Source organism: Cricetulus griseus, chromosome 6, assembly GCF_003668045.3.
Source record: "Cricetulus griseus strain 17A/GY chromosome 6, alternate assembly CriGri-PICRH-1.0, whole genome shotgun sequence".
Taxonomy (NCBI): domain Eukaryota; kingdom Metazoa; phylum Chordata; class Mammalia; order Rodentia; family Cricetidae; genus Cricetulus; species Cricetulus griseus.
Window position 1 is genome coordinate 82,612,626 of NC_048599.1, and position 21,224 is coordinate 82,633,849.

General features: G+C 37.9%; 1 protein-coding gene across 2 annotated transcripts in view; it reads left to right on the plus strand.

Moving 5' to 3' along the window:
• Nucleotides 1-21,224, plus strand: part of Hsd17b12 (hydroxysteroid 17-beta dehydrogenase 12) — a 127,607-nt gene that overhangs the window by 42,871 nt on the left and 63,512 nt on the right. The window contains exons 2-3 of one of the 2 annotated variants that reach the window (XM_027422411.2): nt 4,199-4,245; nt 7,063-7,138. The exons of the other annotated variant lie outside the window; for it this stretch is intronic. Coding sequence (XP_027278212.1) covers nt 4,199-4,245; nt 7,063-7,138 — 123 coding nt within the window. The remainder of the gene's footprint in view (nt 1-4,198; nt 4,246-7,062; nt 7,139-21,224) is intronic. 2 annotated transcript variants of the gene reach the window in all.

Consider the following 21,224-nt stretch of genomic DNA (forward strand, 5'->3'; position numbering starts at 1 on the left):
AGAGTGCCACTGTGTTATTTTATATAAAAATACAAACCTTGAAACTCATTATGAAGGACTTGTAGCTTTAAAGCAAAACAGGACATTTCTCTTCAATCTGCTTCAACTCCTGTCTTCATTTTTTTTTTCTGTATTCATTGGATTGACCGAGAATTGCTTCTCTGTGATCTAGAAATCATATGCTTCAGTACAGGAGGGAGACAAGAAAACTTCAATACGGTGTCTCCACCATAAGTAGTCCATAGTGCAGTAGGAGAGGAGCTGGGCTGTTCTGGAAAGGTCATTCCTAAGGTCTGGAATGGGGTTGATTGTGGAGAATTGTATCAAGAGGGTGTTAAAGCAGGGCTGTATATACCTAGGGAAGTATAGGCACGAGGAGGAGAAGGTCCTCCCACATAAGAGTGTGAGGCCAGTCAGGGTTACATGACACCCTGTCTTAAAGAAGCAAGCAACAGCAAAAATGAGGCTGTTAAGGGATGGAAGAGGATTTTAAAAGACCACATAAAGGGGGAGGGACCAATTTGCGTCCAGGATATAAAGTTGATTAAGAAGTGCATTGTAATTACAGTCTAGTGTTTGGCTCAGATGTGAATATTTAACCATAATAATTGTATAACAAAGACTTTGACTGGCTTTTGTCCTTGGTTGAGGGGTGGCATGTGGGAGCCCCTAAATCCTTATATTTTTGTTATTCCACATGAACCTTTGGCAGTTAAGGCTAATGAACTGTTCATGCTAGAAAGACTGTGTGATTAGAGGTTGAAGCTTTGAGCCTAGCGGTAATGGCTTAACCTGCTGATCGCTGGTTTCTGAGGAGAGTTAAGGATTGAGTTGCCTCCTGTATATTTATAGTGAAACCTGAACTTGAGTGGAAGTCCTGGTTGGGAAAGCCATGCCTGTACTGGGCAGATTATGCCCTTGCTCTGGTTTACTTCCCTGGGGTGGGCTGGAGCTCTGCATGTGAGCCCCTCTCAGACCTTACTTACCCAGCCTTCAGTTGCTACTGGCTTGTATCCTCTGCGATAATGTGAATTAGAAGGTCGCTTGAGTTCTGTGGATTTTGAATTATCCAAATCAAGGTGGTTGTGGAACCCCCCCCAAATTATAGTCAGTTGATTAGGCTAGCCAGAGACCTCTGAAGTTGGTATCTATCTGAAGTAGGGGTATTCTTGTCAAGGACAATGCCTGTGATAACTATTACCTCTCTCTTACTCTAAGTTTTCTTTTTATAGTGCACGGACTTGAACCCAGGCCTAATCTTTTAGCTTAGTGCTCTACCACTGAGCTACACAACCAGCTTTGTACAAAATTCTGGTTACCGTAGGGATGTATTTACAGTGTTCCCATAGCATAAATGCCAATTATTGACAGAACATTGTATTATAACTTAATTGGGAGGATGGGGAATGAGAAGGGTGGAGAAGTTTTCATCAGCCATAAGTCTAGCACTAAAAACAGTTGGTCAGGAGATGACAGAAAGAGCTTAGAATATGGATATAACTAGAAGGGAAAAATGATTCAGCAGTTGCTTCTGGGGTAGAGTAATGGGGCACAGAGAAATGGGGTAAGGTAGTGCTGTTTTAGTTGAAACCTTTCAAAGCTTTTCCACACTGCTTGTGTTACTTTGCTATAAGTAAAATCCATTTGAAAAAGTAAGGAACTACTGGTGTCAGTAGTGCACCTCTGCTAGAGGCCATTCATTTGCATGTTGACTTGTGTCTGTATGTGGTGGGGGTATATTGGCAATGCTGTCAGAGATGGTGGTTGTAAGGAAAGTGAGGGAAACAATTGAACTGAGAGAGAAGTGAAACAGCTGTAGGCTTAGCAGAGTCATTTGATACCTTGGTCCTTCAGATGCTAGAGGCAAGGAGCCCAAGCTTTATGCCTGAGTATTTTAGAAATGTATTGTTCAGCCAGGCATTGGTGGCACACACCTTTAATTCCAGCAATCTGGAGGCAGAGGCAGGCAAATCTCTGTGAGTTCGAGACCAGCCTGGTCTACAAGAGCTACTTCCAGGACAGCCTCCAAAGCCACAGAGAAACCGTGTCTCGAAAAAAATAATAATAATAATAATAATAATAATAATAATAATAAGAAGAAGAAGAAGAAGAAGAAGAAGAAATGTATTGTTCAGAACAGAAAAGTGACTGTCTTTGGATGAGGGCAGTTATTGGAAGATAGTAGGTCATGAATTGACAGCAGGTAAGATGTGACAAGGGGATTACAAGTATAACTCTGTTGGAAGGGAAGAGCTGATTGTATTAATCCTCTTTCTGTTACTGGAACAAAATACCCGATATGGCCAGCTTATAAGGAGGGAAGGGGGCTGGAGATATGGCTCATTGGTTAAGAGCACTTGATGCTTTTGTACAGTGCCAGGGTTTGGTTCTCGGCACCCACAATGATGTATTATATCAGAGGAATGCAGTCAACAGTGACAGACTGAGAAAGCAGAAACCCATTACACTGGATGTTCAACAATAAATTAGCTGGGGAAGAAGAAGAAAGAGACAGACCATAGCAGAAATTTTGATGACTAATTTTGTTTTTTAATATATTTAATTTTTGACATGAATTAGCATGGATATTTGGGAATAACTTTGAAATTGGGACTCAGAGGATAAAACCATCCCCCCCCACCCCTACCCCCGTCCCCTCCAGAGTGACAAACCTCAGTTCAATCCTTGAGAACCTTTAAAGAGAGAACTGGTTTCTGAAAGTTATCCTCTGACCTCCTGCACACATGTACTGTGGCACCATGTACACTCCATGTACAATCACACACATACACTCCCACTCATGCATACACTCACACACACATGCATATACATAAAAATAAAATATTTTTAAATAAAGCAAAAAATCTGAGGTGGGGGCTAGAGAGATGGCTCAGCAGTTAAGAGCACTGACTGCTCTTCCAGAGGCCCTGAGCTCAATTCCTGACAACCACATGGTGGTTCACAACCACCTTGAATGAGATATGGTACCCTCTGCTAGTGTGCAGACAGAAGACTGTATACATAATAAACAAAATTTAAAAAAAGAAACTTTAAAAAAGATTCTATAAAAAAACTGAGGTGGGAGGGAGGAGTTGTATAGATGAAGTAAAATTAATCTGAAGTTGATCATTAATTCACTGGACCATAGGTATGTGAAGGTTTGTTCCCTGTTTTGTTTTTTCTCTTGTTCTTTTACTTTTTATTTTAAAAAGATTTTAAAGCTTCTGGAAGGATGGTGGCTGAGCAGGCACTTCATAAATGTACATTTCTGTGAGTTGCATTAGGAAAAGTATCTCTCCTATGTTTTTCACTTAGTTATAATTATGTATTGTACATGTCACAGTTCATTTTGCTGCCGTTAATTATACCCTGTCTATACCTCAGTTTATTTACTCATTCTTCTTCAGATTAATATTTAGGTTTTTACTAGCATATAGCACAAACACCAGTAAAGCCACCACAAACATCTTTTTGGTAGACAAACATATCTTTAATTCTAAACATATTGACAAATAGTTTTTCCAAAACAGTTGTGTCAGTCTGGTACTACTGGTAAAGTATGAGAGCTTCAGACTCTATATCTTCAACAACACCTGATATTTTGGTCTTTTTGATTGGAGATGTTGTGCTGGGCATTTAATTCTAAATTTGAATACTGCTGTCACTTATTTATGTGTTTATTTATTTCACTAGGTATTTGAAGAGTTCATCTAATTTGTTCTACTATTAGTAAAAACTTGGAGTCAGATATTGGGGTAAAAACCTGATAGATGAAGAAAGTGCCAGAGGAATGATCAGCTGACTCCCTTTTCTCACCTTCCTAGATCAAAAAGACTGTCGAATCTTTCTAAGCCCCTCACTACTTTCCTTTCCCCCTCTATCGTATCATATCCTGGGTTCTCTAAATTTTCTATGGCTAATTCTGGTTAGCTAGTTATGGACTCTGCCCCCTGATTCAAGGTTAACTTTATAAACAGTCTAGGAGTTTCACGGTGCAATCAAATATCCCACAGCAGGAGTAGAGCTGAGGGCCTCATGCGTGGGAAGTCCTGTGCTCTACTGCTAAGCGTCACACCCAGCTCTGGGCATTGCTCTTTCACATCAAATACTGTCCTAGTATTCTTGGGGATGCTGGTGGTTTTTAGCTGGACCACTTTCTTGTTGTAGTTTTAAAACTAAACTATTCTTGTTTTCTCAGTTGTTACAGGTGGCACTGATGGAATTGGAAAATCATATGCAGAAGAGGTAGGTGATTTTCAGAGTCTGTTTTAAAAATAAGAAAAAATCCTAGAATAATCTCTTAAATAAATAGTAGTTTTGCTTAAAATTTTATTATATTTCTTTTATTTTAGACAGGATCTTTTTTTTTCTTTTTTACTAATTTTTTTCATTTATTTTACATACCAACCACAGTCTCCCCTCCCTCCTTTCTTCCCCTTCCCTCCTCCACCTCTCTTCTACCAATTCCTTCATTCAGAAGGAGTAAGGCCTCCCATGAGAGTCAACAAAGCATGTCACATCCCATTGAGGCAGAACCAAAGTTCTCCCCCTGCATTAAGGCTGAGTGAGGCATCCCTGCATGGGGAATAGGTTCTAAAAAGCCAGCTCATGTGCCTGGGAAGGTTCTGATCCCACTGCTAGGGGTCCCACAAACAGACCAAGCTACACAACTGTCATCCACATGCAGAGGTCCTAGGTCAGTCTCATGTGAGCTCCTATTAGCTCAGGTCAACTGTTTAGACAGGATCTTACTATGTAGCCCTGACTGGCCTGAAACTCTCTATGTGGACCAAGCTATCCTCAAACTCACAAAGATCCTCTGCCTCCTGGGTACATATTTTTAAAGATTTTAACTTAGAGAGAGAGAGAGAGAGAGAGAGAGAGAGAGAGAGAGAGAGAGAGAGAGAGAGAGAGAGAGAGAGAGAGAGAATGAGAATGAGAATACCACAAAAGAAGGCAGAGGTCATTGAATCTCCTGGAGCTAGAGTTACAACAGCTGTGAGAAACCTGTCAAGGATACTGGGAACTGAATTTAGGTCCTCTGCAAAAGCTGAGCCATCTCTAACCCACACGTATTTATTTGTGTATGTGCGTTTGTAGATACATGCTCAACACAACATGCTTGTGAAAGTCAGAGGGCACCCTGTGGGGAGAGTCATTTCTTCCATTCTAACATTAAGGTATTGGGGATCAAACTCAAATCATCAGGCTTGGCAGAAGTACTTTTACTCACTGACTCATCTTGCTGGCCCCAGTCATAGTGTTAGGGAGGGGCTCTACTACTGAGATATACTCTCTCAGCTCCGTATAAAAGTGACACTTTGAGAAACACAAGCCTGTTGTTTTGCAGACAAAATTGAATTTAATCTCCTCATGATTAGATTCAGGGTAACATATTTAACAAAAATGATAATAAAAATAATATTAATCCTTCTGACATCATCCTATCAAGTGGTAGAACATTCTGATGTGCTCCATTATTGATGGTGTTAAGGCAAGCAATTCATTAAGATGTTTATCACAATTCTTCATTATAAAAGTAATAGGGAATAAATATATGATACCTTGAGACTATATACTATATTTTCTAGATAATTTTTAGCTCAGTTTTTCACACCCATTGATGATTTTGCCTTAATTAGTTTACCATAATAGTTTAAATAGTGATTTTCTAGTATATCTCTCCCTCTGTAGCCTAAGCTAGTCTAGAATACATTATGTAACTCAGGCTAACCTCAAGCTCGGGGCAATCTTCCTCCCTCTAGAATTATAGCCATGACCCACCATGCCTGGTTGGTGTTTTTCTATAAATAAGAGCTTTTCATGCCCTTCTTCCTTTGTTAATGTGTTTCTCTCTCTCTCTTTTTTTTAAGTATCAATATGGGCTAATGGATTTTTTTGGTGGTTTTATAGCAGATTAATTTAGCAAATTACCGGGCCTTGTTATTTTTACAAATATGATCTTCCACAGCTTCATTTGCAATATTACTTGTTTCTTAATAAAAGCTGACTTTAGGATTTATAACTGGGAATTAGTGTACTGAGTCACTTATACTTCATATCACCCAGAATGTTGCCCATTTGTATACTGTTTGGCAGTTCAGTACAAAGTTTTTTGCCCCCTGGTGTTCTTTCTCTACCTCTGATTTTATGTGTGTCTATGACAGGAATACATCTCTGCAATGTTTTTCACTCTGTGCAACATTACAAAGTGTTGTGTACATATGTATGTAGAAGAATCTCTTTAAGAAATTATTAATTTATTCATGAACAATAGTTAACATATTTTACCTTGGTTGCCCTTTAATTTTAATGCATGTGTTACTTATTCTGTGGCAAAATACCTGACAAAGGCAACCTAAGGAAGGCTTAGTTTGGCTTTCAATTCAAGGGTAGAGAAGCCATGACTGCAAAGTATCAAGGCAGCTGATTGTCTTATACCTCTACTATATATTGTATCTTTAGTCAAGAAAGAGCCATTTTTGTGCTCAGCTTTTTAACAATGATCACGGGGCCTCAGCCAATAGAATGGAACTGCCCATGTTTTGGGCAGATCGTCTCTCTTTGGTTAAACTTTTCCAGAGTCATTCCCATAGACATGCCCCTAAGTGTGCTTCTGTGGTGATTCTATGTGCAGTCGATAGTGAATATTAACCAGCAAGTCCCAGATACTCATTTTAAGATTGATTACATTTATAGGAACTGCTAACATTTTAACTGTCATTTTCTTTTTTGGCCCACTGATGTTTGTTTTATTTATCTAGCCTATGAAAACTTTTCAAATGCTAAATTTGAAATTATAGAAGTCATAGACATTTAACAATGTAAAAAAAAAAAAAAAAAGGCCCACACCATACATTTAAGACTAAAATAAAAAGTAGAAATCACCATCCTTCCAAAATGGTTGGAGATTTCACTGCTTGCTTAGAAAGGTAAGGTTCTGAGAATCTGTGTTCATTTTGGATCACCAGCTCATGACTTACCACCTGGTGAGTATACATCTAATTTCTGTTTTAGAATAAACTTCACAGATGTGAATCAGATCTCTTTTATTGTTTTCAGTTGGCAAAGCGTGGAATGAAAATTGTCCTAATCAGCAGGTCCCAGGATAAACTGGATCAGGTTTCCAGTGAGATCAGTAAGTTTTCATATTTTAAATCCACATCACCCAAGTTGTCATAGCCAATATGAATAACATTCAAGCAGGTGCCCAGTAGCACATTTTTTTAGTGTCAAGTAAATGCTGAAACTGCCTTCCATATTGCTAATGAAACGTCTTAAAGTTCTAATATAAAATTTTAAAAAAGTTTTTGAGACAGTCTTCATTGTTTAGCTTTGAACTTGTTACATAGCATATTGGCTTTGAACTTGGGATTCTTCTATGTCAGCATCCTGAATGCTAAGATTAAGGGTTTTTTTTAACTTGGAAATTTTTATTACTCTTCAAAAAAAGTTCATGAAATTATTTTAGAACTATCGTAAGTTGATTATGATGTCTTTTAATGACACATTTAGCTCAAATAAGAGTTAAATTGTGACTTTTTATGGTGTTCTACTAAACTAAATTACTTATTTTTAAAATACCGTGGAATATTTTGAATTTCATTGTTTCTAAACACCTGATGCATGTGATTGTGATCCACTGGGACAGGAGCCAGCACTCGTGGCAGGGATGCTGCTTCAGTCTTTTGTGCTAGTTAGTTATACTCAGTCTATACCTGAACCCTGACATTCGAGCAGTCTCTCAGCTGACTTTAGGAAACTAATCAGATGTATGATCAGTGCTGCTCATTTCCTTGGTAAAGCAGTGTGCTGTCTATAGTCTTCACACTTTTAGATGTGATGCTGATGCTTGTATGTTTATACTTGGTTTAGTCACATTGCTTGCTGGCTAAGAATGAGTTGTGTTTGTCTCTGAACTTATGCTGGGTTCATATTCTGTAATGATGAGGTATTGCTGAAAAAGGGAGGGTTATTTCTTTAAAGACTACGTTGCTGGCTTTGAAAAATAAGTTCTCACAGAAATTTCTTTGCAACTGTCATGACTAAGATTAAGTAAAAAATACTTGAAAACTTGTAAGAAGTAAGAAGAAATTTGGTTTTTGGTTGTGTCAAATATGCTGAGGTTCTTTCTTTGTGCCTTAAAAGAACTGAAACTGAAGCTAGAAACAGCTTGTGGGCAAGGAAGGGTAAGATCTAGTCTCAAAACAAGGCCTGGGCCTACGAAAAGGAGTGGTGAATGAGTTACATCTGTAGTTGGTTTAAGTTCATTTGGGTACAATGCCTATTTATATCTGTGATTCCATGGCTTTAATGTCTTGTGAGAAACCAACTTACAGAGCATTCCATTCAGATGAGAGGATTATTAACACCCACCACCCACTTTCAGCATTCCATGGCAGTTTGTTCACTCCCTTCACCTATGTCCTCTTCTTTGATCACACATTTCTGTGAGGTTCATGCTTTTGTACATTAGACTTTGTCTGTAGGTAAGAAAACAAGTCTGGTTTTGGTTTTGGTGCTAAGGATGAAACACAGGGCCACATGAAGGCCAGGTACTTTCTCGAGTTATACCCCAGTCCCAAAGCCAATTTTAATTGGAGGTTTCTAATATTAAGTATGTGGAATTCAAAAAATAAATCATTTTGAACCTTATTATGAGCACAGATCTTTATAAACTGAACACTTGATATGTAGAATTCAGTAGATTTTTGGCGTTTTCATGTTTAAGATGTCAGCTATATAAATGCAATTCTGAAGGATCAAGACATGGACTGATTTGCAGTTTTTGCTGAAGTGTGAATTTGAATTAAGACATGACACCAATGATCCTGAGGTAGTTACAAGTCAGAGGAGAAATGTAACCTAGTGCTTGGGTCTTAGTCCTGTTTCATTCTTGAGTACTTAGCAGTTATGTGTTAATAACTCTCAGCCTGCTGGGAATACTCTAAGAGTGGTGTATATAGAAATTCAGTCTTTTTTTTTTCCCCTCTGAGACAGGGTTTCTCTGCGGCTTTGGAGGCTGTCCTGCAACTAGCTCTTGTAGACCAGGCTGGTCTTGAACTCACAGAGATCTGACTGCCTCTGTCTCCCAAGTGCTGGGATTAAAGGCGTGCACCACCACCACCCGGCAGAAATTCAGTCTTAATGAAAGCAGCTGCTAGTTGCTACAAATAAAGGTTCATAACCAGAAAATGGAAGCCTTGATTAACTGTAATGTTGAATCTTGAAATACTGGTAGGATTGAAGTCACAATTTCCTTGCTAGTAAGGAAAGCTACCTTGGGGCATTCTTAAGAGGTATGCCAGGTTGTGTAGAATTTGTTGAGTGGGTCTGGAGAGACAAGTTGATGATATTTGAGAATCTGGTTAACTTGCAATTTGAGGTGGCAAGAATATTGGGCAAAACTTGATCCTGTTCAAATAAAAGATAGTCATTGAATTGACCTTTATAAAAATGAATTTTTTTCTGATCAAAATACACATTTATGTCCTAAGCTGATGAAATACACATACATTACTGGGAATTTATAAATTAGTTTAAGTTTTTGAGATACAGCTTCATATATTTCAAAATGGCCTAGTACTCCATATATAATTAAGGATGACTTGAGGATGATCCTCTTGTCACCATCTCCTGAATGCTAGGATTACTGTTCACTACCACACCCAATTAAAGTGGTTCAAGGAATTGAACCCAGGGATTAGTCCATGCTAGGCAAATATTCTACCAACTGAGCTACATTCCTACCTCCGTGACACGGTTTAATTGATATGTAAATCTTCTTTTTGGGAGGATGATGTTTTCTTGAGTGTGGCTAGGACCTCATATTGACAAAGACAAACTGTGTTTCTTTGGTTATACTTTGAGTCCCTCTTATTGAATTCCTGTGTACATGGTACTAAGGTAAGCATTTGAAATATTGTGATGAACAAATAGGATGCAGTCCTTGCTCTCCTGTAACCTATATTCTAGTGAAAGAGACCGTGAAAACAAATAATTTTTAAAATCCTAAATCAATAAAAACCAGGCAGATAACTAAAGCTACAATGTGTACCAAGTGCTACAAGGGGAAAAGGGGCTAAGAGAACAGAAAAGTAATGTTGTATGATGAGTTTCGTGATTGGCAGGATACCTCATGCCCTATGCTAGTAGTACTCCAGTAAATGACAGCAAAGCCTTGGTGATAGAAGCATCCTCTGTGCCTTCCTGGGTATATAATGATAGCAGGATTATAAATTTGAAAGGTACGCATGATAAGTTAACTTAATCATTCTAATTTTCTTGAGGCTTCTGCTCCATGCTATTAAAAGCAGTCTGTCATAGCACCCATGTTTTAGTCAGCCCACAGGGTTAACTGAGTCCCTTCCATATATATGTAAAACCATCAAATTTTAGTTCTCTGGTGAGTCATATAAAGAAAATTGGCCCATTCTGACTTTCATAGTCTAATATAAAAATCCATTTTCATAATATTTCTCTTTCTACTAATACATAGTGACAAATTTTACTTTTGTGTGTAAATTATTAGCCTATGTCTCATACTTTGCATGTTAAGGAATGCTGCATCTTAGTCTTCATTGTTCATGGAAGTGAGGGATGACTGAGTTGAATCATGAGAAGATTTCTCTTTCCATTACTATGTTATGATAGGACCTTCAAACAGAGAAGCCTGGTCTCAGAGGCCTGAAGAGGCCATTTGTGTTGGCACTGTCACAGGAGGCCCAGATACCCTCAGCTGAGATTCACCACTCTAAGAATCTAGCTTTAGGGCTGGAGAGATGGCTCAGCAGTTAAGAGCACTGGCTGATTTTCCAGAGGTCCTGAGTTCAATTCCCAGCAACCACATGGTGGCTCCCAACCATCTGTAATGAGATCTGATGCCCTTGTCTGGACATTCATTTTCACATGATTTAAAAAATCTGAAAAAGACCCTAAAGGGGGACAGGGACTTAAATAGTCCAAGAATACAGCTGAAGCTGAAAAAGAATGGGTAGAAAAGAGAATACTGGGGCACATTTGGACCGTGTGGACCCAAAGCTCAACTACATTCTGGTTATATTACCATCTAGGGAATACCCTTCAGGGATTTTGATGCAGAGGGGAGATATATTAAAATGGATATTTCTACCACATAAACAGAATAAAAAATTAAAAACATATATAGAAAAGATTTCTGATTTGATTTTAAAAGGAAAATTAAGACTTTGTCAACTGACAGAAATAGACCCAGCAGAAATTATAGTACCTTTAACTAGTGAGGAAATTTTCTCCTTATGGAAAGATAATGAATATTGGCAAAGAGCTTGCAGTAAGTTTTTGGGAATGATTAACAACAATTATTCCAAAAGTGAGAGAATAAAATTCATAAAGAAAACCATTAGGATCCTTCTACACATTGTAAGGAAAACATCAATCTCTGGAGTCCCTACATTCCACACTGATGCAAACAAATCAGGTAAGGCAGGATATATATAAATCAGGAAATATAAATAAATGTTTCAAAGCCCTGGTAACTCTGTACAAAAGGCATACTTGTATGCCATTCTCATGGTACTTACGGATTTTACAGAATCTCTCAGTGTAGTTACTGACTCTCAATATGCAGAGAGGACTCATCTTACACATTGAAACTGCTGAATTTATTCTTGATTATACAGAATTAACTTTGTTATTTGTACAGTTACAAGAAATAATCAGGAATAGAACTCATATATATCACATCAGATCCCATATGGGTCTGCCAGGTCCTCTAGCACAAGGCAATGATAAAATTGATCAATTATTAATAGGAAGTGTGCCGGAGGCCCCCGAACTTCATAAAAAACACCATGTGAATAGCAAAGGCTTAAAAAAGGATTTTTCCATCACTTGGCAACAAGCTAAGGAAATAGTAAAGAAAACTATGTCATTCTTGTTCCTTCTATAACCAAACTCCTTTACCAGCAAGTAGTAACCCTAAAGGTATACATAGAAATGAAATTTGGCAAATGGACATGTTTCACTTTGCAGAATCTGGAAAATTAAAATATGCGCACCATACTATAGACACATTTTGAGCATTTCAATGGACAACTGCTCTGAGCTCTGAAAGGGCTGGCTCTGTTATCACACATCTATTAGAGGTAATGGCTTTTATGGGTATACCTGTACAAATAAAAACTGACAATGTTCCAGCATATGTCCCCAGTAAATTGAAACAGTTTTTTAAATATTATAACATAAAGAATATTACAGGCATACCACACAATTCTACAGGACAAGCAGTTGCTGAGAGATCTAATCACACTTTAAAGGACAAACTATAAACAGGGAGGAGGAACCCAGACCCCCATAATACTTTATTAACCTTGAACTTTCTTAATGCTAATGAGAAAGGAAAAAACAGCCACAGAAAGACATTGGACAATAGAAAAAACTTCTGAGATAAATCAGTCAATGTACTTCAAGGATGTGTTGACCTCAGAATGGAGACCAGGATATGTGCTTTGCTGGGGAAGGAGTTTTGCCTTTGTTTCTACAGAAGAAGAAAAGCACTCTGGCCAGAGCTTCAGATAGAACTTCAGAGACTAGCTACAAGTGTTACAGCTAGTCCTTTTGAGACTTAACCATTGCTTTAGGGTTTTTTGTTTTTGTTTTTGTTTTTGTTTTTTCCTCTACAGGGTCCCATGAGTCACTGTCACTCCATGACAGCAGGACGTAATTCTATGAAAATAATGCCCCCTTTCCCTACAGTTACCTTAGGTGGTATTTGTTTGTTTGTTTGTTTGTTTCCCTAGAAAATGGATAATTATCACCTGCTCAGGGTTGGTTTTAAGTTGTGTAGGGTTGGGAATGGAAGAGGATGGTCAGGCTGGGAAATCTCTTTTAGAAAAGTTTAAAGGGTATGGATGGGATGGGATATTAACTATAGACAACTTACATTGTTATAGATTATTATATGCTGAAACTTATGTAAAATTAACTTTGTATTTTCCTCTTGGATAATTTGCATATTATATTTTGTCATATTGTATAGGGTCTTCTTTCTGTTTAGGATATTTTGTGCACAAATATAAAACTATCTTTGTCATTCTATGTATTATCCTTCTATATATGCTTAAGATATTTTGTATATTGATACAATTTGGGACATTTTTATCATGTTGTACTGATAAAATATAAAAATTTTAACATGTTGCACAGTTCTACCTCTGGTCAAGACATTTCAATTCTACTTCTGTTTTATTAGAGTTTTACATATATATGTATATAGTTACAAATTTGAGTTCATTGCCCTTGCTACATATCGGTTTTAAGATTGTTTAAATTATTTTCGGAAGCTTCAGTCACTGAGCATTACAGGTTATAGTTACCCATGCTTCTTATACCTTATTATGTCAGTCAGGTCCTATATGTGCTCAGAGATGTACCTAAAATAGATATTTGATCTTCAAACACTTCAAAGACTGCAGAATATGGCATTTAAATGTTTTAATAATTTAGAACTCCATTGACATGAGACACAATTGCTCCTGACACCACCAAGCCATTCCTGAGAATTCATTGGGCACCAATGACACTCCAGTTGGAGTTTGTTCTCTTCTTGGCTACTGGCCTTTTGGGCAAAGAACTGGCCCCACCTTGACCACTGACTTTGGACACTCTGTCCTCACTGGGCTAGCAGGAGTTAGACTTAAAGGGACGGTTGAACCTTGCCAAGTTAGGAAAAGTCTTTCAATTTTCCTGCTTCTGGGGTGGTCTGTTAGATACTCTAGGCCTTAGCCAAAGTTGGTTGCCCCGACGTTACTGTGAGATCTTGGGTGACTGTCTGTTTCTGTCTTCACTTGCACCTTCAAGAAGTGGCACACTTGTACTTCCTGCCTACCCTAGTAATGTTATTTTCCTTCTCAGGTCTTTGATGAGGTTGAAGTCTAGACAGTCACTGTTAATATCTTCTCTTCTTAGAAAATACTAGGTACAAAACTTAGACTTTCCAGGTTATGACAGCTTTCGAAGTAATCTCTGTTATGTACTATTACCTTGAAACTGGACATGTAGAATGTATCTATTGCTCAATGTTGCTCTTGCTGATTTGATTGTAGGTCTTAATTTGTATATGTTTTTACCTTTCCTTCTCCAGGAATATACCTGACATTTGTTACAACTATATACAGTTGTATATACAGTTTTTGTAACAGGCTTAAAACTTTCTTCTTTAGACAAAAAGGGGAATTGTAGTGACATCTTGCCTTGTTAATGAACTTGTAGTAGTAGCCACATCCTTTGGGTGTGGTTTCATGTGCAGACCTGACCCCTTTAAGGGAGAGGAGTTGTGGGCACCGCATGCTCTTTTGGGTCATGGAGAGCATTGGAAAGGCAGACACTGCATCTTCTGGAGCAGGAAGGCCACGGTGGTTATTTACTCTTGTCTGTGTAAGTTGCTCCCTAAATAAACACCTATTTATCATTTATCTTGGGTCTGATGAACTCATTTTAGCCCTGCCTTCACTTGTGCACCTCATCTCTTGTCCCTTAAGGCACTTTTTCAGTATTTCTGTAAAGTGCTTCCCTGTACTTTGATGCATTGTGAGTGTTTTCCACTGGAAAGGAGTTCTGCTCTATGTTCAAAGGCCACAGCTAGACCAGTGTACACATCCTTTGGTGGTGATTTTCTGTCAGTCTCTCAAGTAAGTTTAGCAAGGTACATACCTTTAGTCCAGTGAGCTAAACTCATCCCTTCCACTCCCCTGGGACTGAAAGAGAGGGAGACTTGCCAGCCAAAGAGAAGGAGGCTCTGCTTGCTTCTTCTCATCGTTTTTCCCCATCACCAGACAGACTTGGTGTTTATACCTTGAGAAGCAGTTCTTTGTGGATGTGAAGGCATTTTTTTTTTCTCCAGTAGTTAGAAAGGCTTATATAGTTGAACAGGACTCTAGGAATCTCCAGGAAAGGGCAGGTGTCAGGTCTTTATAAAGGGACCTGTCTCAAAGCCATGGCCATGTAATATATTTATAACCATTGTGAACCAGGATTATTTATTTGTTAACCATTTTTGCCAGTTTTGATATCCCAAAGAAAAATGTCCTGGCTAATTTTTGAAGCTGAGCTGGATTTTTGTTTGCAATGAAGCACTACACGGAGTGACAGAGCAGCCTGAACTCAGAATTGTTAGAGCCGGTGGCATTTACAGCTCAGGTGATTTCTGTGGCAGTCGGTTCATCTGATTGGATGCACTTTAATCAGCTTTTATGAAACACAAAGGCGATTTTGTTTTTGTTTTGTAATTTATCTTCTGTTCTGATTCCAGGGCTTCATCTTTCCAATACAACCCTTTTACAAATGAAAAATTTCCTGGTTTGCAGTCAACAGATGAATAAGATTAAGGCAAAATGTCCATTTCACATTTCAGTTATTATTTTACAACTTTTAGAAACCATTTACGTGTGTGTGTGTGTGTGTGTGTGTGTGTGTGTGTGTGTGTGTGTGTGTGTGTGTGTGTGTGTGTGCACATGTGCTATGTATGCTAAGTGTATGGAGTCAGTTCTCACCCACCACTATGTGGACTTCTGTCATCAGACTTGGTGACACATGCCTCTATCTGCCAAGCTGTCTTGATGGCTCCAAATTTATAACTATTGAAAAAAACTTTTACACAAATTAGTTAGTTAATTAATTTTGTGTGTGCATGTGAAGAATCAGTGGATAATTTGTGGGGGTTGGATCTCTCGTTCTACAGTGTGCATTCTGGAGATCAAACTTAGGTCATCAGCCTTGACAGTAGTGCCTTTACTGCCATCATCTCCTCAGCACTGCTCCATAATTTTTAGGTGGAGTAACAGTATTATTAATTTGATGTCCTATTACATTTATCCTGTTTCATTTACATAAGGGCAACAAGAAGCAGCTGTAACACAAATAATAAAAACCCAGAGAGTGATATTGGGGTTCCAGCTGAGGGTCAGATAAACAAAACAGCCAGCCACTACCTCTTAGCTCAGACTGAAAGGGGTGGGAGTGATCCTATCTCCGTGAGCTCTCCACCAAGTCTCAGACTGCTGCCTCTCTTCAACATGGTTGAAGACTAAATGTCAGAATGCAGCCCAAGACACTGAGTTCCTGTCTTTTATATACCTCTCTATGGATGGGATTAAAGGCATGGCCTGTTAATCTTTTAGACTGAATCACTCTCGTATAGCCTGGGTGGCCTTGAACTGACAGAGATTCATTCTGAGTCCTGGGATTAAAGGTGTGTGCCACCACTGCCTAGCTTCTATAGCTAACTAGTGTGGCTGGTTTTGATTTCTGAACCCTCAGGCAAGCTTTATTAAATCATAAATAATATATCACCACCGGCAGCAGTGAGTAAATAAAAGCTCTTCATGTTTTATGTTTAGTGTATCCAGAAGCTCATGCTTTAAGATGAGAGAGGAATACCTATGCCCTAAAATTGTGTTTCTTACATCTCTTCTACAATGCCAGGAAGATACAGTTCAAGGCTAGGAATCAAACCCATCTATTTTTGTCTTCACTTGTTTTGTTTATTACTTAAGGCTGTGGTGCCTTCTTTCTTAAATTTCCTAATATGCCAGTTTTGTGGCTTTCCAGAAAGTGGCATTCTGTGCTACCTCCAAGACTGATTCTTTACAAGTTTCTCAGCATTGGTTTCACATATGAGAGTGAAGTCCCTTTTCTTTACCTGAGGGCTTGTCATGCCAAAATGAGATTTGACATTTAAGTGAACATCTCTGGTATGGTTCTGGTTATAGATTTGTTCTAGTTAATTATGTCCTTGTAAGAAAGAAGATAGAGTCCTACTAGTCAATGCCCCCCACCAAAAAAAAATTGTTGCGATGTAAAGTAAAATAACTCAATAGAGATATGTTATGTTGTATTTGGCTATTGTTTTAATTGGTTTTGCAGACCAAGCCATATTCTTCATATTCTGTTCTCCCTTAAACCCATACCAGTTTACTGGTTTGTGTCTCAGTATCACCATATAACACACCACCTTAAATTTAACTGTGGTAACGCAGCCACTGATCAGATGCTTGTTAGTTCTGCTACTTAGGAATTTCACCAGCACTCAGGTGGATAATTCTTTTGTTGCTCATGTGCTGTTACAGTCACCCAGTGATGTGCAGCTTGTGGATGGTCTAGTGTGGAAGGATAGCTTCCTTCACAGGTCTGATGCCATGGCAGGAGGTTGTTGGAAGACTGGACTCACTGTGGACTGCTGTCTAGAGTGCCTTCGGGATTGTCAACTGGGTAGTTTGATTTCTTGTATAGTATTCTACATCAGAGTGTGTGCTTCAGGAGGACCAGGGAGACATACCTGTCTTCTTAAGACCTTGTCTTGCCGTCATGAGACCAGGCTTTTCCTCTCTACCCCTCCTCCTGGAGGGAGGGGGTGAGTCAACTCCAGGGTTTCATTCACAAGGAGAAGACACTCTACTACTAAGCTATGCTGCAGTTTTTATTTTTAAGTGTTCATACATGTTGCGTGTTGAGTGTACATTGCTATGCTCTGCCAACTTGCTGCCATTCTGTTTCTTGCCTCCCTCATCCCATTGAACTCTACTTCATGCTGAGTAACTTCTATGTAGCAGGAAGTGCTATCAGAAAGTATCATCTGCACCTGAAATTACAACCTGCTGCTGCTTGTAAGCTACACGATAGTTTTCCAAAGAGTATTTGTGCTGAATTAGAAGGATTGGGAGGAACATAACACTCAAAGGATTCAGTTCAGTTTGCCCAAATATAACTAGCTACCCTGTGAATTAGTGAAAAATTAAGAAAGAAAAAAAGTAAAAATTGTTTATTAGTTTCATTTTGTTTTGCAAAGTGTCTGACATTAGAATATAGATTCTTTTAAATATTTATTGATTAAGTTTCCTGGTATTGTCTAACTGGTGGTCTGTTCTGGGTGCCAGTGTTGTGTTACACTGGGCAGAAAAACTGATCTAGGATTTCATTCTCTGCAGCATCAAGCATGACCAAGAGTACTGATTAATTTTGTAATCTTTTACAAATTCATTCTCTCTCTCTCTCTCTCTCTCTCTCTCTCTCTCGTCTCTCTCTCTCTCTCTGTGTGTGTGTGGTGTGTGTGTGTGTGTGTGTGTGTGTGTGTGTGTGTGTATTTGGGTGTATGCATGTCTGCATTTGTGTTTGGGGCTATGCAGAAGAGGTATTAGGTTGGATCCTCTGGGGCTGTAGTTTGCAGGTGGTTGTGGGCAAACTAACATGGTTGCTGAGAATCAAATCGTGATTCTTGGAAGTAACAGTTAAGTGCTTTTATCCACTGAGCTATTTCTCATGTTTCTTCCTTGGGACTAAGGTTTTTTACCTCTGGCACGTGGTTAGGGCTATTAGATAAGCTTAGGGAAAATAGGAAATACTTAACTTTTAAATTTTATTATTGTAATTGGTATAGTCAGGGTGGAATATAATGTAGAACCAGTTAGTATGATTTAGTCAATGGTTATCCTGAGGGCACAAGCCTTATGTATCCCAAAGATACTGGAAACTCTCTAGAGACTTCTATAAATTATTTTTAAAATTGCTTCTATATAACCAGAGTATTATGTATTTAAAGACATAATCTTAGAAAATATTTTATTTGCAGTGTGTATGTCATTGCGGAGGATCACAGATATGTATCATCCATCATCAGAAGTGGGACATATCAAATTGTTATACATTGCCTGCATACAGTTGACCTGGATGTTAACCATCTTTCATTGATTTAATAGAGAAGCTCCAAGCAGAGAACAGAGCTAAAGAGGAGTATAGAGAATGCATTGCATGTATGATCTCCTGCTCAGCAGTGTTCCCTGACACCTGCCTAGGAAGGACCATATTTTTTTATGTAAAATATATTTTAAGAAATAATTTTATTCTTAATTTGAGGCCCAAATTTGTAAAGACATTTAAAAAGCATAAAGAGTTGCTAAGAAACTAGTTATATCAAAATATAAGCATAAGTCACAGGTGGCCAAGAATAGAGATGGTTGTAGGCCAAGCTTAGAGTGACGGAGGCCAAAGAAAGTACTGCTGCAAGGAACAACTGTTGTTAGGAAATTTAACGTCTTCAGAAACAAACTTAAAAACAATATTCAACTGCAAGAGGCAGAAATCAACACAGCAGCTCAAGAAAGTTAGCAGATTGTTTTGGAAGGAAGTGTTCTGGGGAAATGAGGAGCCTTGGCTTGCCAGGGTGGAGAATGAAGAGACAGGACAATTTTTTATATTCTGAAAGATCATTTTTCCCCTCAACAACTGGTTCCAGGCTATTTAATTCATAAACATTTTTTTAATTTCAATGTCTTATACCTCAATTTCACATAAATTTAAACAAGTTAGCATTTCCAATTTTGCCTTAAAATATGTTAACTTCATGTAATGTTGCTATCAGCTGGTACACATGGCACTTTGAGATTGCCATTCTAATTGGAGTTTTCTTTATGAACTTTAATCTTTAGAATTGTCCTCATAAACAAAGATGCTTCATTATTTAACTAACCGAGATTTGTGGCTGTATTTTATAGTTAAAAACCATAGAGATTATATTTAAGTTGACATTACAGAGCAACAGAATCATCATTGGCACCAGCTTTGTCAAACAGATGCCATTTGATTTCTCCACAGGTTGTGAAAAGTTACTGAGTTTAAATGATTTGTGGCACTGAAGTTTAGAGTCAACTGATAGAGTGATAGTTTATCCCTGTTATCCCAGCACTTGAGAGGCAGAAAGCAGGAGCAACAGGGGTGCAACGCCAGCCTAGGCTATACAACAGATTTGAGGTAGTCAAGCTTGTCCATTGCTATAAAGAATGATTTTTCTGAAATTGTGAGCCCATATTAAGCATTAGAATCGTTACCTTTGTGTGGTAATTCTCATTTTCTTTTATTAACTTTAAGTTATTATTTATTAACTTTAACCATAGTTTCTATAAACTATTAAGATTCTCTTTTACATTTAAAGGAGCCAATAATCTCAATTTAAATCTGCTGGATTAAAGTCTACAATTCAGTCTTAGGTTTCTATTTGTTATGTTCTTTGATCTCAGTTTCATTTTTTTCCAGTCTGCATTTCTAATTAACTATATGCTTTTTATTATGTCATTGCTTAATTTGTTAGCTGTTAATGTTGTTTCTTTTAAAAGTTGTATAGATGATTTCAATAAGGAGTCTCAGGGATCATCCCCTTCACTCCCTTACCTGGATCTCCTATATTTTGTAGGTTGTTCTGTCAAATTCTGTATTTTTAAAAGGTGTTTTATCTGGGTATAAAAGTCTAGGTTGACAGGGATGTGGCTATGTTTTCAGTACTTGGTGCTTTTTGGCTTCCTTGTTTCTAACAACTTAAAAATACCTGCTACCATTCTCACTTTTTTACCATTGGGAGTAGAAACCTCCACTCCCTTTGATTTCTTTAAAGATTTTTCTATGTAAACAGTTTATTTTTTTGTAATTTCTTCCTCTTAGTGTGATTTGTCTTGCTTGTAGTTTGTTAAGCTGATGATTTTCTTAATGCAGTAATATGACCATAGTTCTTTAAATTTTTTTATTTCATGCTGATGTTATAATCAGTGTTTACTTGTGCTAGTGCTATTGATATGAATTTACATTCATGCATTTTCCTAGTGTCTAATCTGTTTTTTGCAACAGTGAGTTTTTTAATGCAGACATTGAATTTTTCCTCTCTATATATTTATTCTATAATTTTAATGGATCATTATCTTATTTCTTAAATGTTCATCTACAACCTTAAGCATAAAATATTTGTAATGACTTAATATTTTGTGTACTGGTTCCTTAGTTCAGGAAGGATAGCTAGGCCCAGAGCTTCTTTTCTCTTCACCACCTAAAAGAATCTCTTCACCACCTAAAAGAATCTCTCTAGGCTGTAGTGAGGACAGTCGTAGGGCTCAAACACTTGTTCCATTTCTTCAAGGGAGCATTGCCTTGTGTTGTCTGTTATCAGATGTGAAAATTATCGCTTCATATATTTTTTCAGTTTGAAGCAAAACAGTAATTTTATCTTCTGCAGTGGAAGGCCACAGATATATCGGCCTCCTCCCCCCTTTGTGCTTATTCTTTCATAGATTTCCTGATAAGCATGTTTTGTTTTTGCACAGGTCTATAAATGTTTTGGTTTACATCAGATTCTAAAGAGAGATCCCAAGTGTGTTTCTGACTGTGGTGCTCTTGGGGAACTCATTCTTAAATTTGCACAGAAAGAT